The 26,061-nt window shown below is 39.5% G+C and overlaps 1 protein-coding gene across 1 annotated transcript in view; it reads right to left on the bottom strand.

Annotated features, from left to right (window-relative positions):
* dnah9l (dynein, axonemal, heavy polypeptide 9 like) overlaps positions 1–26,061 on the bottom strand; it is a 432,311-nt gene that overhangs the window by 93,061 nt on the left and 313,189 nt on the right. The window contains exons 62-64 of the mRNA XM_043693603.2: positions 10,499–10,600; positions 1,359–1,493; positions 583–756 (exon numbers count right to left, since the gene is read on the bottom strand). Of these exons, the coding sequence (XP_043549538.2) occupies positions 583–756; positions 1,359–1,493; positions 10,499–10,600 (411 nt within the window). The remainder of the gene's footprint in view (positions 1–582; positions 757–1,358; positions 1,494–10,498; positions 10,601–26,061) is intronic.

Below are 26,061 nucleotides of genomic sequence, written 5' to 3'. Positions count from 1 at the left end.
GTCTGAGTCTTGAGGAGAACTGGAGTTGTTGTAAAGCTAGTCACAGACAGAGAACAATCACAAGTTTTAAGATGTTTGAAGGCTGTGTAAGTACCAAATTAGCAGAAGCAGCTTTTTCAGGTTTGCTCTGTTCAAGATGTATATTCATATATAAAAGTAATCAATAATCTCACTATTCTTGTTCGGGTCGGGAAAAACAAAACAATATCCTAAAAAGAACCAATTTAAATGGCAGACTGAACAAAAATAATTACTTAACATTGTGGTGTCATATAAAATGTTAGAATTGATTGCCTTATTGCCCTGCTGTACAGTAAACTCACCTTTTTATTCAGAATGAAAACAAGTTTACAGTTAACTAAATGTGCCTCAGTTCCCAGTGATAAGTCCTCAGTAGACCTGATGAAAAGTATTTTGAACTGTCTTTGGTTTTTGTAAAATTAGAACATTTTAGTAGGTGACATTGACACAATAAGGGTCATCAATACGATTAAGCCTATGTTTTTAAACATTTATGAAAAAAAGAGTTCCAAGAACTGTTGCATGAAAATACATTTTACTACAAGCAACTAAAGTATATACCTTTTGACTTCTTAGGTAAGGCATCCACATATTTTGAACAAGCTCAAATCGATACTTCTTTGAAAAAGAGCCAGCATAAGAAATAAAAGCTGCCATCAAAAGAACATCTCCACAAAGAGTTTTCTCCTGATCACAATATTGTGTGACAGACTGAGCCCAGCGTACATTCTCTGACTAATGTAAGAAACCAAGAAATTAATATTAATGAATATGAAAAACAATGTTGAAAGGCAAGGTATATTCAATTCCTTTTGATAAAAATGAAGTTAAGCAGCATACATCTTATGAACAATACAGGTAGTTCTTCAATAACGCAATGGTTGCGTTTTTGTGCAACCCTGCATTATGGAAAAATCACGCTTTAGAAACAGTGCTTAAAGTTTGGCAATGTAATCACATTACAGCCCACACACATTTTAAAAGTTTGTGCTTTAAAAACAGTGTCCCCAACTTGTCAATTGCATTACAACATATTCGCACTAACAAAACTTGCGTTATAGCAGAATGATCTGTAACAATATTTTGTTTTTAATAAAATGCTAACATGTTGGGATGAGCAGGGCATCATAAAATAGTTTTAAACCAAATTATCTGCAGATGCTGTAAATCAGAAACAAAGACAAAAATTGCTGAATAAACTCAGCAAGTCTGACAGCATCTGTGGAGAGAAATCAAAGTTAACATTTCGGGTCGAGAGACCCACTGAGTTTTTCCAGCAATTTTGTTTTTGTTTATAAAATAGTACAATGTTGCACACGAGGTTTTGTATGTCTCACCTCTAACCCTTTCACTAATCTGTTAGCCAGTTCAATTGTCTTATTGGTTCTTTTCACTTCATTCTGACAACGGACTTTTTCAGATGTGGCCTTTTCAAAGGCTTCTGTTAATCCAGTCAAGCATGTATCTAGTTCCTTTCAATCATGAAAAATAGTTTGAATCAAAACAAAATCTCTATCTCAGTACTCCATTACAACATCTCTTAATACCATATAATGAAATACTAAAATAAACTTCTGGGTCTCTTCACCTGGTGGCAAAGTCACCGCCCAGAATTCTACTTAAATGAACCATTAGTTACATCATCAGGATATAATCTGCACTTGTAAAGAAGGATCCCATCAACACTGGTGCCTTTGCTGCTTGTTGAATAGAGCAGGTCAAGATTCAAACAATGGGATGCTTGCAATTGCTTGTAAGCATTCATCTTATAAAATTTAACATATTGTCCTGTGGCAGTATGTTTATTATGGTTTTAAATGTAGAACTTTAATGTTTTAAATATCCCTGGTATAAAAGTCCGAGTTATTTTCCCAAGATGTGTCACAATTGTCAACAGGTGCTAGTGTACTTCTGTACATGGGGTGTGCAAAGTAACATTTATTATTCATGTAAACATTACTTGAATAATTAATACATTTAGAGATCCAGTGGTGATTATACATGGCATGTTATAATAACTTAGTTACATGAGCCAATGGCTGTTCAAGGCAGCCAATATGTCTGAAGATCAATATGAACACTTCCACCATGTCACTCTAAAAGGAAAAATTGTATAATTTCCCAATGAAAACAATATGTAAATCATGTCCATAAGAGAAAAGAAATTATTAAAGAAACTTATCTACTTCTTTGAAGGCAAGATTGTGAAGAAGAATATTTGAAATGAGGAATTACATTACATAAAAGGCCCAATGAATTGCCCTTAAATTTCTGAAACAGTTTTAAAATTAAATAAAAACTATCAAATCAGTACCTGAGAATAAGCAATATAAAAGAACAAATGTAATGGTCATGTGTACTGCTCATTTAATTACATTTTTATTTTTGAGTGGGGTTGAAGATACACAAGATAAAAGGAAAAGGGGCAGAAGTTGGCCATTCAGCCCCTCATATCTGCTCTGTAATTTAATAAGACCGCCTTAATTCCTCATTCTCAACTATCACCATAACCTTGACTCCTCTGTCAATCAAAATCTAACTAACTCCGCCTTGAATTTATTCAATGAAGCAGACTTCATTGCTCTCTAGGAAACCGAATTCCAAACACTAATATCTTCTGAGAAGTAGTTCCTCCTCATATCCGTAATTAATAGGACACCCGTTATACAGATATAATTAAATAATAAATAAAAAAACTGCTGATGCTAGAAATCTAAAATGAAAACGGAAAATATTGGAAATATTCAGCACGTGTGGGAACATTTGTGGGTAGAAAAACAGTTATTCTCTTGGGTAAATTATCTGCACTGAATAAATCATGCATAATATTTAAACGAAAATTTTCAAACAGACTTGATAAGTACATTGCCATGCCAACTTCGAAGTTACCTATTAAATATTATACACAAAGCTCATAGGATTTTATTTAAATCAAACAGAATGTTGAGATCAGATTTCTGATGCTTCAAACACACATTAAATGTTGCCCTGTATTTTAAAATGAAGATAATATAAATTATGATATTAATATAAATAATATATTATTTTTTTATTTAACATGAACAAAGAAAATGCTGCTATGTCTCCTATTTTTGAGTATTATAAATTATTCCAAATGTGGAAAAGAACATGCACTTTTTCTTTACACATTAATATGAGTAGTCTGAGACTAAATGCAGATGCATATTGTGATGTTTGCAGATAATTTCAAACTAGCTACATTTTCTCTCTGAATTTCTTTGTACTTGAAGTGCTGCCCTTTTCAAAACAAGTGAAAGTTCAATCAAGTTTTGGTGCCATGATGATCAAACAGTGTCACATCACTATGGCAATGTCTGCCAGGGCCACAAATGCAGATCAGCTTTAATTGTACTAGGCCTTATTGCTGGTGCATGTCAATCAGAACCTATGAATTGAAGAAAATTTGCTCTGTTCATTCTGTTAAATGATGTATCCAATTAAACCTGTTAGAATTCATGATCTTCAGTCAAGGTTAAATGAAAGTAGTTACTCCTGTCAGCTATGTGATTAAATGCTGCCTACATCAGGCACATTTATGTGCGAAATTAAAATTTTGTCTAAAGCATGAATCTTTATGCATGCCAGTTAATTATCTTGCAGTCCTTCTACACATTAAATGCCCAGTACATTTGTTCTTAATCATCAGGTGCAATTTAAAATACTCTTCATACCCAGCATTTAACTAGATTCCTCCATTTTAATGAATTCTGTTCTAAGTGAAAATTTTACTCTTTTCATGGGCTTGACTGTTGCTACAGATTATCAACATTCAAAGGTGTAGTAACTGTACTCACATAAAAACTAAAAAAATTTAATGTTGGAGAACTATTTAACAGGAATCTTGTTCGATACAACTTAGGTAACGATCCATGATCTGTTGTACGATGGTATGGTGCCTTTCATTTTTAGATGTTCATTTTCTGATATGCATGGTGCTGTGAATCCATGCAGTCCTTTGAATATCACATCATGAAAGTCATTACAATCATAAAATTCACTATGTTAATTGCACTTTTATTCTATGGGCTTTGTTGTTTTTAAAAAAGTCAAGCCAAATACAGTTCATTTTTCAGCATCTAAATAATCAAAAAATAACAACCAGATTATAAAGAGCACGGGTCAGCAACAAGAAATCTTAGTTATTATCATAACCAAGATAACTAAGAGGGCTCAGATAAGCCAATCTGAATTTATTGGCATATTTCTTTCTAAAAAGTGAGACTTGTAGCTACTTGAACGGTAAAGGTATAACTACTTAACAGAATGTTCTTTTCAGAGGTAATTTATTGCACTTTTACTTTCAAATATATTTTAGCCATTTCCCCAAATCAGGGAGAAAGTAAGGACTGCAGATGCTGAAGTCAGAGTTGAAAAGTGTGGTGCTGGAAAAGTATACAGGTCGAGGAGCAGGACAGTCTACGTTTCTGATCCTGCCTGACCTATTGTGGTTTACCAGTGCCACTCATCTCCCCAAATCAGCATGCCCTCCTTAAATATGGATGATGTACCTTTCCAATTCACGATATTCAAAACACCATCAATGCGAGTCTCGATTGCACTTCATGGTGGAAGGATAACAGTCAAATAGCTCCCTCTCTTTCCCTCAACCAAAGTAAGATGAGCAAACTCATATCCCTATTCTGAATGTGACAGCATTGCAAACTTTGAGTCACCCATTACAAGATACAATGTCCTTCTAGCATTGCATATATTGAGGAAGATTTTCACCTGGAATTACACAAACTGTCAATGTAATTTCACAGGAAGGGAGTGATAAATGTAGAAGCCAGACGGAGAGGCAAGCTCTTAAATTTGGTCAGGATCATGCCAGTGTTCGGATTGTGGCCAACTACAACCATAATGTTTTCTTTCCCCTTGCCCCCAGACAATGTCTCCAGGAGAGACACGAATCCAGTCAGAAATCTGTCTCAAACATGGCAACTATCTTGAATCTGGAAATTCGGTCAGGATTGCTGTCATGTTACTGGTGTCGGTGTAACATCCACTCTGCCAAACCTGCTGAGAGATTCTGTCAAAGTGGAAAATCTTTCACTGTAGTTAACCTCGGGTTAGAGCAATTACAGACTTATACAAACAGAATTTTAAAAATGCTATTTTAAAGCTACAGCTCATTTATTGAAGGTGAGAGACGACATAAAATATTAAAACATTGCAAAATTAGAAGTAGCTTTATTATCTGGTATTAAAAATACATCACAAAATTAAACTTCTAAATTGATAACTTTTCTATTTCGAGTTACAATGTGTTCTACATTTAATATTTTCGCTCTTCTATTCTAGTTTCTCGTTACTTCTTGGATTCCAAGTGTGCTCCCTGGTCACTAAATGGCTTGTTTGTAAAGAATTGCTTCATGCCTCACAGTGCCAGGGACCAGGTAAAAATACAGCCTTGGGCAACTGTGTGGAGTTTGTATGTTCACCCTGTGTCAGCATGGTATGCCAGGTGCTCATGTTTTCTCCCACAGTCTAAAGATGTGCAGATTAAGTGGATTGGCAATGTTAAATTGGAACAGCCATGGTAAATGCATTGTTACAGGGATAAATAGGAGGCTGGGATTGAGGAAGATACTCTTCAGAGAGATGGTGCAGACCCAATGGGCCAAATGGTCTCTTTTCTCATTCTAATGATTTTCAGGGTTGGGATCCAGAAATGCAGCCAACCCTTTACAGGAAGCTTACTCTTTATACGTTGGTAATTTACTAAAAAACTTGTCTATTTTTACTGTGCAATCATTCATCAAAAACAGACTTGTATACTTAAATTTTTCCTTTTTAAAGTTCGATCAGGGATATAGATGTCACAGGCAAGGCCAGCATTTGTACCTCTCCCTAATTTCTTTTGTCCAGGTGGCTTTTAGACCAATTTAGAGGGGTCAGTTATGAATCAAGCACATTGTTAGGGCCAGAAGTCACATGTAGGTCAGACCAAGTAAGGATGGCTGATTTCTTTCCCTAAAGCATGTTAGTGAACCAGATAGGTTTTTACAATAATTGCATCAGCACCATTATTGAAACCAGGGGCTGGAAAGGACATGCCCTCACCAGCTGTGTTTTTGGTTAAAGTGGCATATAATATAAGTTAGGCAGCTAGCCCACCACCTCCCCCACCCACCCGAGTGCACCCCATGTTACAGGGGTGAATGGGTGCCAAAATCTACAGCCACTCACCCTATGTAAATAAATAAGAGTCAGTTGGACTTGTTAAAAATTGACCACGACAGAGCTATGGTGGTGCCAAGGAGAAATTGCAGATGCTGGAGATCAGAGTAGAAGAATGTGGTGCATAAGCTCGAAACATCAACTCTCCTGCTCCTCAGATGTTGCCTGACCGGCTGTGCTTTTCCAGCACCACACTCTTTGACCCTGGTGGTGCCAAGACTGCAGCACTTATGATGAATTGGCTGGTGGCTGTAGAGGGCAGTACCACTACCCCACTGCCTCCCCATAATTTGATATTTTGCAGAGACTGGAAAAGAGCAGAAGCAACAGTGGGACTAATTAATTTGCTCTTGCGGTGAGCTGGTTCAGACGTAGTTGACTAAATTGACTTGCTTTCCTGTAACCTCTTCTGTGGTTCAATGAAAATAGATTTAGTGACACCTAACAATGCAGGTTTGTGGGGCTGGGGGGGGGGGGGGGGGGGGGGGGGGGGAGGGGGTGGCTGTAGAAGGTGCAGTGAGTGAATTGACAACCAAATGATCTGAAATTTCCCCTGAAAATTCAACCATGTGGCTGAACAGTGAAAGGTCACACCTGCCATCCCTCCCCCATATAAGGGAGAGATGGAATTGGTGAGGAACTTCTCCTCTGATCCAGTTTCCACTTCTCCCATGCTCACTGCACCAGCTCAAACAATCATTGGTTTCTTCATGCCTGCTGTCACTGCTCAAGTGACAGAGCCTGTGATTGGAGGAATGGGAAGAGTGGAGGGAGTGAACAGCTGATTGGTTGAGATAATGATTTACTTGACCCAGTACCCGACCCTCACTTAGCAGAGTTTCAGGAGGCTGGAATGACAGTAATTCAATTCAGTAAGTATTTGATATTCATTGGGTCCAGAACTGCGTCCAGTCAGAGATGGAGCAAGGCCAGAGACTCGGTTAGTGTGATGTGATGTGATGTGATGTGATGTGATGTGATGTGGTGGGTGGGGATGCCGTGCCCAAGTTTTGAGACAGGTGTAGAAGCAGGACCCAAATGTCAGAGATGGTGGGGAATAGGGGAATTACAATTGTAATTTGGCTGTAGCACTGTAATGTTTTCAAAGGGGAAGTATTCAGCTCAGCTGGGAATTTGTGATGTTCACAATGCTGGTACCATAGTTAAACCCCAGCTATATACTTAAGATGCTACAAACCATGAACTACCTTTCACATGGTCGTCCTGCATTGTTATCTTGAAAGACATCACCACTCATGCTCCTGCACTACCACTAATTGCTACTGCATCCACTGTCACCATGTTCAGTCCCTCCCTTTGTCTCAGTGTGGGAAAATGTTGTGCACTCCACAAACTTATGTCTCCACATCAACGTGAGTAACATACCTGTAATCCTGGATACTTGACTTGTAGGATTGGCCATGGTCAAGCTCCTGGCCTGGAATGAGACAAGCTGCTTGACTATGTGTGGCAGAAACCCCTGATTGACTATAGTCCTCCTTGACCCCACTAGGAACTGCTCCCATTTGCCTTTCACATGTGGATGTTTGGTTGAATCGTAAGCAGTCTGTTTGCCACATAAGCTGTTGGTACATGCTGCAGCTGTGACATTGACATATCATGGTGTCATAAAGCAACATTTCTAACCCCTTGACTGTTCAATGCCCTGAACCATGACAAGCTACTGTCTCTTTTTATGTGCTAAAAGGTAATGCAAGTAATAGAGGTGGCAAGCCTCCATGTCAGAGCAAAATGAGTGAGTGCGAATAAATGAAGCCAAAAGCTTTAAAATGTAACCTGTGTAGATACAGGAGATATATGGGTGTGCCAAATCACGTGGCAGAAGCATGCAAATTATAGGTGTCCCTGAGTTCCAAAGGGAAGTCCTGAAGTGGTTTGGTTGGAGAGCAGGCAAGATGATGTGGTGAGGCTGGAGATTTATCATTGCCAACTTGCATAAAGGATGGAGCGGAGCCATAAGACTATAAGATCCAAGAGTGAATTAGGCCATTTGGCCCAATGAGCCTAAACATCTTGGATCAGGGCTGATATGTTTCTCAACACCTTTTTCTTGTTTTCTCTCCTTAACAATCAAGAACTGATCTCTGTCTTAAATACATTCAATGACTTGGCTCTACAGTCTTCTGCGACAATGAGCTCCATAGATTCACTGCCCTCTAACTGAAGAAATTCCTAATTTCAATTCTTTATGGTCATCCCTTCACTCTGAGGCTGTGCCCTTAGGTCCTAATCTCCCATTAGTGGAAACATCTTCTCCATGTTTACTCTATTCAGGCATTACAATTTCCTTAAGTTTTAATGAGGTTCACTCTCATCCCAATCAAGAATAGACCTAGAGTCCTCAATCACCCCCAATATGACAAGACCTTCATCCCTGAATCCATCTTGTAAACCTCCTCTGCACCCCACCAACACTAGCACATTCCTCCTTAGATAAGGGACCCACAATATTCCAAACACAGTCTCACCAGAGCTTTATACAGCCTCAGTAATACATTTCTGCTCCTGTATTCTAACCCTCTTGAAATAAATGCTAACATTGTATGTGTCTTCCTAATTGCCAACTGAACCTGCATGTTAAGCTTAAGAGGATCCTGAATGAGGACTCCCAAGTGCCTTTGTGCTTCAGATTTCCAAAGCATTTCCCCATTTGGAAAATAGTCTATCCCTCTATTATTCTAACCAAAGTGTATAATCTCACACTTTCCCACATTATATTCCATCTGTCACTTCTTTGCCCACTCTCCTTGCCTGACCAAGTTCTTAGTAGACAGGCAGGAGGTTGGAAGAACACAGCAAGCCAGGCAGCATCAGGAGGTGGAGAAGTTGATGTTTCAGGTGTAACCCCTCACCAAGTCCATGTGTAGGCTTCCTGCTCCCTCACCACTATCTATCCCTCCACCTAACTTTGTGAATCTGCAAACTTAGCAACAATGCCCTCTGTTCCTTCATCCAGATAATTGATATATAACATAAACAGTTTCCATGGAGCATGCAGGAACACTATGGTGAAGGTAAGTGGCGAGCTGCTGCCACCAAGTAATTGCCCAGACTGTTATATAGGGATTTGGTGCCATTTAGTTTCTAGAAGGAGAGAATTGGAAATTAAAATGAAATGAGTTGCCTATTAGTGAGATGCATATGTATGGGAATAAGTTCATCCTTTTCCTCATCAAGATTTTGAAATCTGAAGAGGTAAGTCGCATTTTTTACACAATATTGATAATCTCATTTTTTGCCATATTTTCACACACTTTCTGTAATTGCTTAGGCCACTCAGGGGAACATAAAATTTTACCCCGAATCTTGGAAATATATTTATCATTAATGAACAAAAGCCACCTTTTGCAAGTTAAAATTTTGAATAATGTGCATATGATGTATGGCATTTGTGTCATCCTATCTTTCTAACAAGGAAAATACTAAAAGATATTCAACACAAATACAAAAGGTAATGTTATGACATGGCTGTATCATCCAATAAAGGAACTAGTGGAAATGAGAAAGCGGCCCTCGAAAATTGAACAGTAGCCCTTGAAAATCAAAATTTACAACTTGAGATTATCTCACAAAGAGCCCTCAAAAGAGATATTGACCCTTGATATCTAGTTAAACCTAAACAAATTTGATAATCATAATATGATTTTCCCTTTTGTTTTACTGAAACAGTTGTTCATAGACATTATTTTCAGCTATGAAATAAGTACTTTTTTCCAATACAGACTATTGATAACTAGTTACTATAAGTTCCCCTAATGAAGCATGCATATAAATTAGTTACACTAAAAATGAAGATTTTTTAAAAAATTCATACTACTTTCAGAACAAAGCAATTGAAAACAAATCATGCTTTCAACAATGAATATCTAATGACAGTTAACAAGGGACTATTTACAAGGATTTGGATTTCACAGTAGTCAGTGGTGGTTTATGATCTAGCTGCAGCAATATCATTGGAGTCACTGCTGCATATGACTTGGTAGCTAACTTAACCTATGGCCTTGCCTTTATATAATGACATGTGAAATGAAACAATATGAGGATTAAGGAACAGACAGAGTTTACTTAATCATTCTTACTGTAATGAGTTTACTTCACTGCAAACATTAAAATATAGATTTGTTCTGTCATTTTGAAACCACAATAATCCATGTAAAAATTGACAATGCAAAGTACAGCTGTTCAATAAGAGCTTTTTTTTAAATAAACACAAAATATATTTCACAGGAAGGTAATTACAAATCACAGTACTTACTGCAAGCTTTTTTCTAATGGTCTCAAGCTTCTCTGCAGCAGCAGCTAAATCAGAATTAGCTTGCTCAAGTGCTTTACGTTTGTGTTCCACTTCACAATTAACCTGGCAATATATACAGTGAGCATATTTTGCAGTAATGCTGTTCAATTTATTTATAATAATATGATGTAATCAAAATAATATGAAATATGTACAGTTTATAAGCCAATAAGAAATAAGTTACAAGGAAGTGCAGTGTCCATAGACATTGTACATATATTTCACCTCTCTCCTCTTCACTAATCCTTCCTGTTTATTCTTTGTTTATATGTTATCCTATGCTTTTACAATTATGCGATGCTTTGCCACACCAGTTATACCATAGATACCATCTTCTAACTCTGTAAATGTGGAGTCAGATCTTTCTCCCTACTTCTCCTTCACTTAAGCTTCACAAGGGGCAGTTACATGTGACGAATAGCAAACCTAGATACTGAGCATGGCTTTCTTCCTTTAGCATGATTACCCTGTTGCTGTTTAAAACTATTCTACCACTAACATTTTTGTGTCCTTCGTTTAATTTAGTTATGCATACAGACAATATTTTTGCGAGTTAGAGTCAGGAAATAAAATCAATAAATTAATTCAAGAAGCTGATTGACAGCCACCGAGATTCCATCATTAAATTTCTGCATCCAGCAGATTATTAAATGGTTAAAAACAATACAGTACAAGAATCAGATATTAATGAATTATGCACTTCTCTTTTCATTATGCTTTTTGAACATGTGCAAGAAATATAACACTGCGTTCTGGTGCATGATTGATCACAAATGCCGCAGTTCTGAAATGCTGTTACAAACTAACCTTGTAAAGGAACACTCAAACTGCAAGAAAACATTAAACTAGGTTAATACTTACATAGATCTTTTGGAAATGACATCGTGATAGGCATGCAAAAATAGAAAAAAGTAACAAAAAAAACTGTTGAAAATACATCGCAACAAACAATGAAAAATTGTTCTGTGGAGAAACCATTAATTATGCTGTGGAAAGATGAATTAGCCACTCATCATTTAATGAGAATGTACATTTTGTGTAAGTTTTAAGTCCATCTATGATAGATGTACTACCGCTTGCAAAATATATCATGCTAACATTCAAGACAGCAGTGAAATGTTCAGTTGACATATGTTCTCTTGCGTAGCATTCAATCATGCCTAAAACAGGTACTTTTGATTCATTGAAAAGATACTTCAAATATGACTTTTTGTGGGCTACGTGGGTAACGAGTGATATACCTTTTGCTGATCCATACGGTTTATCAGCAAACATTTATGACTCACTATAGAATTTTTATGCTGCATCTGCCCTCTGAAGTTTATTGCAACTACTTTAAATAAAGTTGTCAAATGTTAAGGGAAATGTAACCAAAATAGATTTTCATTAACAGACAATAAAAATCTATTGAAGTAACTTTTACATTACACCAAAGTTAATATTACCAGTTTCATTTAATACAGAAAAGCTCCTAACTAAATGTTGATGATTCACACTCAATTTAAACTGACATCCATATTAATTTCAAATTTAACTAGCATTATTTGAATTGTTACAGGGTACCATCCTGCAACTAGTTGTTTGAAGTAACTTCTGAAAATGCATCCTTGGGATGAATTTAATGGTTTAAAGTGAAAGATAATAGCAATGGGAATGGAACATGTTTTATTATCATGCTGCCATATCAAGCTCTTCTATCTCACATAGATTACAGAGATAAATGCTACAAAATGGGTTCACATAATAGCACGTGATGATGCTATAGAAATTTTCAACTGAAATATTGAGTCAGCCAGTTGCTGCCAGCCTCAAGTGGCTGTGCATGCATGGAAAGTATGGAGAGTAGCAGATACTGAATGCTAAACAGTGTCTGTTTGCTGATGACTGCACAAGTTCATTACCAGTCACGACTCCTCAAGCAGTCATGTCCATACACAACAAGACTTGAACAACACACAGGCTTGAACTAGTAAGTGGAAAGTAACGTGTGCAACACACAAATACAAGACAATGATTATCTCCAACAAAAGGGAATTTGACGATCGCCCCTTGATGTTCAATAGCATTCTCATTGTTGAACCCCACACTGTCAACAGTCTGGGGATTACCACTGACCAGAAACTAGCTATATTAGCTATATAAATAACTGTGGCTACAACAACAAGTCAGAGCCTAGGAATTCCATAACAAGTAACTCACTTCCTGTGTCTCCAAAACATATGCAGCAACAAGGAGGCACAAACTCCCTAGTTACCTGGATGAATGCAGCTCCAATAATACTCAACAAGCTTGACACCATCCAGAACAAAGCCTCCTTTTTGACTGGCACTATGATGCATAGTGGCAGCAGTATGTACCATCTATAAGATGCACTGCAGTATCTTACCAAGCCTTGATTGACAGTATCTTCCAAATCTGCAGCCTCTATCACTAGGAGGAGAAAGATGCATGGGAACACCACAACCACAGCCTGCAAGCTCCCTTCAAAGCCACACACCATCCCTTTGGAGAAATATCACAATTCTTTCACTCTCCTTGGGTAGGGATACTGGAACTCACTTCTTCACTGCACTGTGTATGTCCCTACACTCCAAGCACTGTAGCAATTCAAGAAATCAGTTCACCACCATCTTCTTAAGGGTAATTACGAATGGGCAATAAATACTGGTTTAGTCAGGAACATACACAACCTGTGAAAAACTAAAAAGAAAACTCTGTCATGGTAGAACAATCTGCCATTTTGGAGCACACAGTCTAGCTGATACCCTCTCAATTACTACCAACTGTTTGCCTGTAAAAGGGACACCCCTGCTTGTGCTATCTAAAAGATTAGCCATACATCTTCCAGTGCTTTTAACTTAATTCGATGGTGCAGATTCAGCAGACGTACTGTATTGTTATTGGAGGAACTAACACATTGCATTTTCAAGGGAATGGTGCTGGATTCCAGCTAGGTGGTCAGAGAGTTGCTTGGCTTGGCAGGAGAAAGTCTGCTTCACTGATGGGGGCACTGGTTGCAGTCTGTCCTGGAAATGCAGCAGAGGCAGGGAATCAGCGCCCTGAGGGAACAGGAAAAAGGCTCTCAATTGGAGGCCAAACTCATCAAAGATCTTCAAGTAGTATTTGTCCTACTTCTATCTGTGCCAGAAGCAGTGTGGAAGGTGCCTGCATTTCAGCAAGGAGGGAATCACTGAACGGTGCCATCTCCTCTAGTCAGAGTTCAAGGTGGTAGCTCACTACAACCTTCTCAAGGGCAACTAGGGATGGGCAACAAATGCTGGCCCTGCCAGCAACCACCTGCATTCCAGGAGTGAATTAAAAAACTCAACGTGTCCAGTTTGCTGTGGTTTGTTAAATACTGTGGGAACAGTCATACCACCAGATACTGAAAAGCAAACTTAGGAAAAGGAGTACATCACGGAAGAGGGGTAGTCAGAAAGGACATATTTTGGCCCTTTTGTTCCTAATGCTATATGACTGTATGTTCAGATAGCTCATTGCAAGATGTCATCCCAACATTACAATTGCTTCGCAATTCTCCAACTTTCAAAGTATTTGGGGTACACTATCAGAGTGTTCTATACTGGAAAAAAAATCCAGGAACAGCCACCAAAAAGCCATTCTGTAATAACTTTATCAACAACACTTCTAGTAGTACATATAAACTAAACTATTCATCTTCATGTATTCCTTTAGTGCCTATCTGCGAGGCTTTACCCTCCTTGTGTCTCTACACGGTGCTTATGTCATGGTTGTAGCTTGGCAAATGGAAGGCTGTTGACTTTCACTGGAAGAGCCTGCATTGACCTTGTAGAATAACCTCGTCCACTCCTGGGCCTGGAAGGCCTGGCTCCAGATGACATAATCACAACATAGAGAGCAGAAGGCTAGTCTGACTGGCTGCCAGGGAACAGAAAAATCACTGATGGAACAGCAGTACTGATAGTATAAGTGCCATCATCCTGAGAAAGATCAACAGGTTTGTGCCTCATGTTGCTACTGTAACTCCTCTAAAGCAGTACCCCTGCACAGATGTCTGAGAGCCTGCCCCTTTGAACAGTGTTCATTGAAGTTGATATCTGCAGTCCTTGCCTGCATGGATCCAATCTGTGTGCATAGTGTCACACATGCTTTTCATAGCGTCAGTGCAAGCTTCCATTATGCTGGTGTTTAATGTGTAGTTAGGTGAAGTATTTGAGTGTTATTTGAATCTCACTGATAGAAATTGCCAATGGTTGAGAGTTGAGGAGTGTGGTACTTTGAACAGTGAAAAGGGTTGCTGATGCAGAGAATAAGATGTCATATGAAGATACGTTTGCTGACCTTGATCATGTGAGGTCAATGAACTTCTTTTGGCACTACAGCTAGGACCTCAGGGCCAAACTACAGGTATCAATCTCTTGGCCACCAATCGAGATTCTTTCTCAGCATGTACCTTAAGGGTCTCCTGAAGAAACATTGCATCTCTTTCTCTTTCCATTCTTTGGAACTAAGGCCTCCTTCAGAAAACCTGGTATCTTTCTCTTTTCTGTGCTTTTCCTTCTATTGAATTTTTTCACAGATTGTTGCAGCTTCATGAGGTACAAGCTAGTGTCATTGTTCTAGCCATGAATGATACTAAACCCTCTACCGAGCAGTAGCATATTCCATGCTGGGGTGAAATCATTAAGGTAAGGAGGCAGCATCAACTTTGTGTGTTGATGCCTTGAATAGGCCGGGCCTGGCATGTTCACATGCTGCAATCCCTGTGCCCAAAACCATGCCTTAATGAATTTTTACCCTAAGTTTCCTTTACACATAACTGCCATCAGAAAAGAATCTGTGTCTGCTCGCCGCACCCTTAAGGGAATAGCAGCCCTTAAAATCATTGCTGCATTAAATTTTTATGGGTGTAGGTCTTTCCATTGCTTGAATATCCCAGTATAAAAACAGAAGATACTGAAAAAACTTTGGAGAACTAGCAGAGTTTGTGGAGAGAGACAGTTTCTTCTTTGGAACTATTATGGTCTTGCTGAATTGTCCAACACTTTCTGTTTATATTTCAGATCTCCAGCATCCACATGGCTTTGTTGTTATGAGGTAAAAACAATGACTGCAGATGCTGGAAACCAGATTCTGGATTAGTGGTGCTGGAAGAGCACAGCAGTTCAGGCAGTATCCAAGGAGCTTCGAAATCGACGTTTCGGGCAAAAGCCCTTCATCAGGAATTTATGAGCCTACCCTAGAGTGCCACTCACCAGTGCATCAGGGAGATAATAGAGGACATCTATTCTAGATACAGACTGCACAATGTCTTCAGGAGGGGCAAGTAGCATTGAAGGATTTGTGGATTTCTCAGTGTGAGGAGTTATCCAAGAACGCACACGGCTCTCTAGATATCCAATGATAATGACAAGACATACAGGATCCACAAAGGGTTTAATTCCATTTACGTGCAGTTGATGTGCCACCATGCCCATAAACATTATATTGCTGAAGGACTACTATTCTGGCAGCAGCCACAATACATTCCCCCTGTGCTAGTTATCTGTAGTCCCTAACTTCAAGCATCATAGAGGAACTACAGGCTGTCCACCTGAGGCTAGAGACTAATGAATCTCCTTTCCACCCGACCACAGGTGGTAGTGCATGCAAGATAAAAGTAACACAACTACACAAAATGTTGTTCTCAAGCTGTTTAAATAATGGTTACACAGCTGTATCCACTTTGGGGAATGCAGTATTTGAGAGTAGAGGCAGGGAGAGATGCATTGGTCTTACAGAAGATGCTGGAATCTACAGAATTCATGGTGATTTGCAGTAAGCTCCATAACATCACTTTACTGTGTAGCATGCAGCTATTGTCTCCAGAAATTAAGAAGTTGCCTGGAGAAAAGGAGGAAGAAGGGTTCCTTCCAAATGGACAAATTATCAGACTTTGTTTTTGATTAAACTACTTTTCCTCACCCATAGATATAGCATTCTGCACTGTCTGAAACTCCCTATCACAATATTTACTTGACCACCAAAGAACAGGAAAGGCAACCTGCAAAGACCATTTGAAAATCATCTTTATCCAAAACGATAGTGCACAATATCAACAAAAGTGAACCCTTCTGCAATCCCCCTTCATGCCTCTCTTATGGATACTTTTGTCTTTATTGGTGATTATAGTCAGTGCTACCGAGCGACTGCTACTTGTTTGGTGGAATGCTGCTGACTTTCATTGGGGGAAGTTGCAGGCTGCCTTGCAGAGTGCACCTTGAGTATCTCTGAACCTTGAGGTCCTGCGTTCAGAGCACCAGCATGGGATAGAAGTAGCATTCTGGACTGTCTGGGGGATAGACAATAACAAGGGCACTAAATGGCAGTGTTGGGAGCACAAAGTCCTTAGCTCATTGAAAGTGGTAATACAAGTGAATAAGGTGAAAAAGAAAGCTTTCAACATGTTGCTTTCATTAGTCAGGGCATTGAGTATAAAAGTTTGCAAGCCATGTTGCAGCTATACAAGACTCGAGTTGGGCCACATTGTGTATTGTGTGCAGTTTTAATCTATTCACCATAGAAAGCCTATGAAGGCTTTGGAGAGGGTGCACAAGAGGTTCACCAGAATATTGTCCAGATTGGAGTGTATTAGCTATAAAGGGGAGGTTGAACAAACTTGGATTGCTGTTGCTAAAGTGTTGGAGGCTGAGGGGCAACCTGACAGAAGTATATAAAATTATGAGAGGCATAAATAGGGTGGATAGTCAGAGTCTTTTCCCTGGGGTTGAAATGTGAAATACAAGGGGCCATAAGTTTAAGATGAGAAGAAGAACGTTTAAAGGAGATGTGCAAGGAAAATGTTTTTAATCACAAAGGATGGTAGGAGCCTAGAACGTGCTGTCTAGAGGAGGTGGTAGAAGCAAATACAATAGCAACAGACATATGAAGAGGCAGGGAATAGAAAGATACAGATGGTGTAGGCAGATGGTATTAGTTTAGAATGACATCATGGTTGGTACAGACATGGTCAGCTGAAGGGCCTATTTCTGAGCTGTTCTATTCTATGTACTTGTGCACAACAGTACCACAGGTTAGCACTATAATATGGTGATTGCTGCATTGAACTAATCATGGATTTTATGACCTCCATCTGAGCTTTTACTTCAGCACTGCGTGCAATTCAACTGTTCTGTAATGATAACTGAGGCAGAAACCAGATGCTGTGTCACAGTTGAAGTTGCTGGTAGTATTATAGAGTTGACCACCTCTTCTGCAGTATAAAAACCCGATACGAGTTCTGCATGATGCTCTGTGCCACACTGAAACCAGACTTCTCCATACTCCTTGAAAATGACAGCAGGCTTTCTTGAAGGTTTGTCAATGCCTGAAACTTCTACATTTGTCTGTGTTTTACAAGCTATTCTTTGCCACTTACCTAGGGGCCTGCTGGTCCCCAGTGACACTATGTGCCAATTCAGACTCTGTTCTAGCCTTTAAGGTATGTACTCTGCTGGCATCAAGCTATTGCCCACAATTGTTAGACCAAAAGCTGTTGTTTTCTCATCACTTTTGTGTTCTTGCTCTCTTAGAGATGCTGTGGCTCAATAGGCAACATTTCTAGGGTGTCTGAAAGAATCAAAGCAGAACGAGAAGGTTAAGTTGGAAAGAAGGCAGCCTATGGTCACACCATCAGTAGATTTCACTGATGTCAGATATGAAGATGAGGGTGAGGAGAGAATTGAAAAGGGGGACATAAGGCACTCATTACCATAATCCTTGGTCTTCTTGGGATGGCAGATATCACCCTTCACAGTTCACCCTGTGATTCACATTACCATCTTGGCATGGGGTTTACTTGATGAAAATATGCCTACCTTTTGATGGTTCTCTGATGCTTCCTCCTGCCATAAACAATCCATGACCTGCAAGGGTACGTACATATTGACAGTGACTGTGTGGCACTGTGTTTGGGTGATGAGCTGCCTTAACTGAATAGTTGGAAGTATGTAGAAATACGTGGGAATGGCATCATTGGATGTGTATCAGCAAGATAGAGTATTTCAATTTTAGAAATGAATCCTGAATGTTAGCGAGTGCTGGATGAGTGATGGGGATGTGGGGCAGTGAACATAATGAGTGTTGGTGATACATGCACTGAACTTAAATATACATATGAGATCACTTAAACTCTTTGCCCTGCTGCCACAGCCCAAGAGCCATACTCTTGGCACTGAACATCATTGCCACATTCCCCCTTTCATGGAAGAGGGTCTTCCATGAGCCTTTCCTGATTCATTGCAAAAACATTGTTATCTATCCACTAATCCTGCCATTAATGCCTACAGCAGCAAGTGTCCGAAACGACAAGCTCTCACCATTTCACTTTTGTAGACTTGCACCAAAATGATTCAGTACTAATCTTCTACTGTCCAGTGTACCTTCTTTCCAAGAGGTTTGAATTGCCTCAAAGAGCTAGAAACCAGTTAGAACATGACCTACCCTCAACATTCTTCAACATGCTATTGTAAATATGGTAAATTATGACTAATATATTTGCTGTTTTAACTTTGAGTACCTATCCCAGAATCAAAACATTCAAGTCCTATAGACTTTTCTGACCTAAGTCCCATCATTTTCTTCATTACTACTTTTAAACTTGAATCCATGAAATTTCTGTCCTTAACTGTGGCTTTTTAAATTTGTTTGTTCTTTCCTTTCACTTTAAATTAGATACAAAATACTGCTTTTAATATGCCTGCCATTTCATTATTCTTTATTATAGCATAGCCTACATCTGGCTTCTTGAGCCCACATTTTTCATTATCACTCTCTTCCACTCAATACAGTTATGTAAACTTTAAGCATTAGTTTTAATAGCTCTTGCAAGCTTTATTCATATTCTGTTTGCACGTATTTACAGCTTTCTCAGTCTCCTGTATGTCCACTTTTCCTTGCATTTCTGAAGGACTATTATATCTAAAGTCATTCTAACAACCTCTCATGATACTTCTGCTCTTTGAATGTTCACTTACTGCATCTCATAAAATTCCCTCAAGCACTTTTCCCTTGATAGAGGTTAAGCTAATGAGCCTGTAATTACCAGGTTCATGCTATACTTGTTTTTTTAAAAAATCTTGGAGCTACATTTGCCATTCCCAAACCCTCTGGTATTTCTCCAGTGTAGAATTGGGTGTAGCAATATGAAAACGGATTAGCAGGACCATGAGGAGTTGCATTTATATAGCATCTTTCATGGCCTCAGGGGTATTCCTCGCACTTCCGAGCCAGATGGCAGTGCAGTTATGTAGGGAAATATATAGGCAAGCTTGACACACCAAAGTCCCACTAAACAACCCTTTTTAATAATGTAGGTTGAAGGATTAACATTGGCCAGGACACCCGAGTGAACTCTTCTCCTCTACTTTAAAATAGTGTCATGATTATTTTATATCCAGCATGGAATATGAACATCACTGACAAGATGAGGATTTGTTGTTCATACTTAATTCACCTTAATCTGAATGGCTTCCTGGGTCATTTTAGTGAGCAATTAGGAACAAATGCATTGTTGGGGTCTGGAGTCTCATGTAGTCCAGACCCAGTAAGGATGGCAGATTTCCTTCCCAAAAGGATATTAGTGAACTAGATACACAACAATTGATGATATTTTCATGGTCACCATTACTATGATTAGCTTTATATTCAAGATAAATGAATTAAATTTAACTTCTAAATATACCATAGTGAGACTTCAACATGTCTCCACTTGGCATTAGCCTGGGTGTCTGGATTACTGGCCCAGTGATGTTAAATAGAGAGGCAATGGGGTGCTACTAATGCCTCAGCCAAAAGACGGCAACTCTAATAGTGTAGTACTCACTCAGAATTGCACAACAGGGTCACCTAATGCGCTTTGATCCCTGAAAAATGTTGCTAAACAGGCAATGTTAGAGACAAAAAAAAACTGCAGATGTGGAATCCAAGCAGGAGACTGGAAGAACACAGCCAAATTGGCAGCATCAATTGCAGGAGAAGGCAGTGTCTAACCAGATATTGTATTACTACAATCTGCATTTCAATTCAGAGCATCACATTCCATTTCTTTCGACCCGTATCACAAAAATATTATCAATCCTCCCTGTTCAAATGTAAAAGTTTAACAAAAGGCAACAAGATATGAACTGAGTTAATGATTGCGTACTACTGGTGAAACATGCCTGCATTTTGTGGTAAAAATAACTCAAGATTATCAGTACTCAATGCTATTAAGGAGTCAAACAGGCTGTAATTTCTTCAATCCATACTAATGCAGTTAGACACAGAAATCAGAAAGCTTTTGATTGTTGTCCTCCTCTATCACAACTTTTGCTATACCAGCATGTTAACGAAAAGCTCTATTCAAAAAGAGAGTTTAAGGATTACAGCGGATTATATCTGCCATAAATGCTGTTGGTTGCGAATCTTATCAGATTGAATGGATTGGTTGGAGAGACAGTTAGAAGCAATGAGGAATTTGCAACAACAACAGTATATGATGGATGGCAGTTATAGGAATGGGGGAAAGTCTCAGATACAGTCACATAGATGAGTTAACTCCAGGAAAGGTAAGAGAGGTAGGCAGCTAGTGCAGGAGTCTTTTGTGGCTATACCCATTTCAACCAAGTATGCTTTTTTGAAAAATGTAGGGGAGGGGGGGATGGATTCTCGGGAATATAGCACGAACAGCCAAGTTTCTGGTAATGAGACTGGCTCTATTGCAAAGGGGGGTATGTCAGGTTCCAAGAGATCAATTGTGTTAGGGGATTCTCAAGTCTGAGGTATAGACAGATGTTTCTGTGGCCAGCAGCGAGAAATCAGAATGGTGTGTTGCTTCCCTGGTGCCAGGATCAAGGATGTCTCAGAGAGGTGCAGAATGTTTTCACAGGGGAGAGGGGCCAGCAAGAGGTCCTTGTCCACATTGGAACCAACGACATAGGAAGGGAAAACGTTGAGAGTCTGAAGGGTGATTACAGAGAGTTAGGCAGGAATTTAAAAAGGAGGTCCTCAAGAGTAGCAATATCTGGATTATTCCCGGTGCTGCGAGCTAGTGAGGGCAGGAATAGGAGGATACAGCAGATGAATGCATGGCTGAGGAGCTGGTGTAGGGAAGAAGGATTCACATTTTAGGATCATTGGAATCTTTTTTGGGGTAGAAGTGACCTGTACAAGAAGGATGGATTGCACCTAAATTGGAAGGGGACTAATATACTGGCAGGGAAATATGCTGGAGCTGCTTGGGAGGATTTAAACTAGTGAAGTGGGGGGGTGGGACCCAGGGAGATAGTGAGGAAAGAGATCAATTTGAGACTGATACAGTTGAGAACAGAAGCGAGTCAAACAGTCCGGGCAGGCAGGGACAAGGTAGGTCTAATAAATTAAACTGCATTTATTTCAATGCAAGGGGCCTAACAGAGAAGGCAGATGAACTCAGGGCATGGTTAGGAACATGGGACTGGGATATCATAGCAATTACAGAAACATGGCTCAGGGATGGGCAGGGTAGCTTAATGTTCCAGGATACAAATGCTATAGGAAGGATAGAAAGGGAGGCAAGAGAGGAGGGGGAGTGGCGTTTTTGATAAGGAAGAGCATTACAGCTGTGCTGAGAGAGGATATTCCTGGAAATACATCCAGGGAGGTTATTTGGGTGGAACTGAGAAATAAGAAAGGGATGATCACCTTATTGGGATTGTATTATAGACCTCCTAATAGTCAGTGGAAAATTGAGAAACACATTTGTAAGGAGATCTCAGCTATCTGTAAGAATAATAAGGTGATTATGATAGGGGATTTTAACTTTCCAAACATCGACTGGGACTGCCATAGTGTTAGATGGAGTTTTAGATGGAGAGGAATTTGTTAAGTGTGGACAAGAAAATTTACTAATTCAGTATGTGGATGTACCTACAAGAGAAGATGCAAAACCTGACCTACTCATGGGAAATAAGGCAGGGCAGGTGACTGAGGTGTCAGTGGGAGAGCACTTTAGGGCGAACAACCATAATTCTCCTAGATTTAAAATAGTGATGGAAAAGGATAGACCAGATCTAAAAGTTGAAGTTCTAAATTGGAGAAAGGCCAATTTTGATGGTATTAGGCAAGAACTTTCAAAAACTGATTGAGGGCAGATGTTTGCAGGTAATGGTATGGCTAGAAAATGGAAAGCCTTCAGAAATGAGATAACGAGAATCCAGAGAAAGTACATTCCTGTTAGGGTGAAAGGAAGGCTGGTAGGTATAGGGAATGCTGGATGACTAAAGAAATTGAGGGTTTGGTTAAGAAAAAGAGGGAAGCATATGTCAGGTACAGACAGATCGAGTGAATCCTCAGAAGAGTATAAAGGCAGTAGGAGTATACTTAAGAGGGAAATCAGGAGAGCAAAAAGGGGACATGAGATAGCTTTGGCAAATAGAATTAAGGAGAATACAAAGGGTTGTTACAAATACGTTAAGGACAAAAGGGTAACTAGGGAGAGAATAGGGCCCCTCAAAGATCAGCAAGGCGGCCTTTGTGTGGAGCCGCAGAAAATGGGGGAGATACTAAATGAGTATTTTGCATCAGTATTTACTGTGGAAAAGGATATGGAAGATATAGAATGTAGGGAAATAGATGGTGATATCTTGCAAAATGTCCAAATTACAGAAGAGGAAGTGCTGGATGTCTTGAAACACATAAAGGTGGATAAATCCCCAGGACCTGATCAGGTGTATCCTAGAACTCTGTGGGAAGCTAGAAGAGTGATTGCTGGGTGTCTTGCTGAGATATTTGTATCACCGATAGTCACAGGTGAGGTGCTGGAAGATTGGAGGTTGGCTAACATTTAAGAAGGGTGGTAAGGATAAGCCAGGGAACTATAGATCAGTGAGCCTGATGTCGGCCAGTGGGCAAGTTGTTGGGGGGAATCCTGAGGAACAAAATGTACATGTATTTGGAAAGGCAAGGACTGATTAAGGATAGTCAACATGGCTTTGTGCATGGAAAATCATGTCTCACAAACTTGATTGAGTTTTTTGAGGAAGTAACAAAGAGGATTGATGAGGGCAGAGTGGTAGATGTGATCTATATGGGTTTCAATAAGGCATTCGACAAGGTTCCCCATGGGAGATTGATTGATTAGCAAGGTTAGATCTCACAGAATACAGAGAGAAATAGCCATTTGGATACAGAACTGGCTCATAGGTAGAAGACAGAGGGTGGTGGTGGTGGAGGGTAGTTTTTCAGACTGGAGGTCTGTGACTAGTGGAGTCCCACAAGAATCAGTGCTGTGTCTTCTACTTTTTGTCAGTTACATAAATGATTTGGATGCGAGCTTAAGAGGTACAGTTAGTAAATTTGCAGATGATACCAAAATTGGAGGTGTAGTGGACAGCGAAGAGGGTTACCTCAAATTACAACAGGATCTTGACCAGATGGGCCAATGGGCAGAGAAGTGGCAGATGGAGTTTAATTCAGAGAAATGTGAGGTGCTGCATTTTGGGAAAGCAAATCTTTGCAGGAAGTATACACTTAATGGTAAGGTCCTAGGGAGTGTTGCTAAACAAAGAGACAGGTTCATAGCTCCTGCAAAGTGGAGTCGCAGGTAGATAGGATAGTGAAGAAGGCGTTTGGTATGCTTTCCATTATTGGTCAGAGTATTAAGTACAGGAGTTGGGAGGTCATGTTGCTGCTGTACAGGACATTGGTAGGCCACTGTTGGAATTCTGGTCTCCTTCCTATCGGAAAGATGTTGTGAAACTTGAAAGGGTTCAGAAAAGATTTACAAGGATGTTGTCAGGGTTGGAGGATTTGAGCTATGGGGAGAGGCTGAACAGGCTGGGCTGTTTCCCTGGCGCGTCGGAGGCTGAGGGGTGACCTTATAGAGGTTTATAAAGCTATGAGGGGCATGGATAGGGTAAATAGGCAAACTCTTTTCCCTGGGGTTGGGGAGTCCAGAACTAGAGAGCATAGGTTTAGGGTGAGAGAGGAAAGATATAAAAGAGCCCTAAGGGGCAACATTTTCACGCAGAGGGTGGTACATGTATGGAATGAGCTGCCAAAGGAAGTGGTGGAGGCTGGTACAATTGCAACATTTTAAGAGGCATTTGGATGGTATATGAATAGAAGGGGTTTGGAGGGATATGGGCCGGGTGCTGGCAGGTGGGACTAGATTGGGTTGGGATATCTGGTCGGCATAGACGAGTTGGAATGAAGGGTCTGTTTCCATGCTGTACATCTCTATGACTCTAAAAAGATGAAGGGCATGACATACAATAGTTACCTACTAGATAATCACTAAACATAAAGAGGTTGGACATGTCGCTTTAAATAAAAGTAAATTTCTAATTATGTGAAATCACTATGATTGCCAAATGCCTTCTCCGGGACTAAAAGTTAACATAAGATTAAAACATTATTTTAATTTCTTTTTCATCTTATCTCTTAATCTCAGCTTTCTTTCTCTGTCTTTATTTTGTCTCCTACTCATACTTTTACACTGACTTCTGGCAATCTGCAGACAAAGCTTTCACTGCAAAGTCAGGGTTCAGTTGCAGACACGCTGATATTCAAAGGCTGAAAAATGGTGGCAGGTCATAAACCCAATACAAAGCTACCAACTTCTGTGAGCAGGATTCCCTTGTGGAGATTTCAGGTCAGTCACTCAGAAAATCTAACAAGCAATTCATAGTGACTTCACTCAAGATTATGGCTTTAACGGCCAATGCACGTGAACTGAGCCACGTAGAACTTGCCAGGATAAATAAAGATAAAAGCACCATGCAGATTCCTTGACCAATGAAACTGATGTGCTTGAAACTGTGAAACTGCATGGCTGTTTCTCTGCCTATGGAAAAGCTCTATGCGCATAAAACTGACTCTTTGACCCTATTTCTCTGTTTCTCAGAAATTTCCAACTTTTTAGAAATAATTTCACATATCTCGGACCATATTCATCTTTATCTGATTTTCCCAGCTGACAGCTTTCAATTTATGCCGTTACAGTATGAATTACTGAGAAACTGTTGGAACAGCCACAAGAGAAGCAGAAACCATACCATCAGTACCAGCAACAATTACACCTTCAACATGGTATGTGTTGCCTTGTCCGCAACACATACCATTCCATAGGACATGAGAGGTAGACACAAACTTTCATCTTGAAGAAGGTAAATGCTCTGTAGCAATGCAAGATCTACACTTTTGTGAGGAAATCGTAACAAACTTTATTGAACCTAACTACTTAGGTGACAGAGAGTATCTTATCTGGAGGTCAACAGACCCAGGCTCCAGCTCCATGTAATCTGAAATCACTATGACATAGCTCCTTTTGCACATGTTAACTGGGTGTCCTTAAAGAGAAGGATCTACCCTACAAATTCAATCCACAAAATTGTTTTACAATATTCCTTTTTACTTTTAAAATTCAAATATTTACTGCACTTGCCCTCCCGCCAAATCTTTTTTTTGAGCAATTAATTTCCAGGCTCTTATTAAAAAAAAAGGAATTCAAGTTTTTGTTTTCTTTTTCTTCTATTTCACTCTCT

This window comes from Chiloscyllium plagiosum, unplaced genomic scaffold, assembly GCF_037043375.1.
Source record: "Chiloscyllium plagiosum isolate Xiang-an unplaced genomic scaffold, Cpla_swu_hap1 HiC_scaffold_7, whole genome shotgun sequence".
NCBI classification, from domain to species: domain Eukaryota; kingdom Metazoa; phylum Chordata; class Chondrichthyes; order Orectolobiformes; family Hemiscylliidae; genus Chiloscyllium; species Chiloscyllium plagiosum.
Note: the sequence above shows the minus strand (reverse complement) of the source record. Positions and strands in the feature narration are given on the sequence as shown.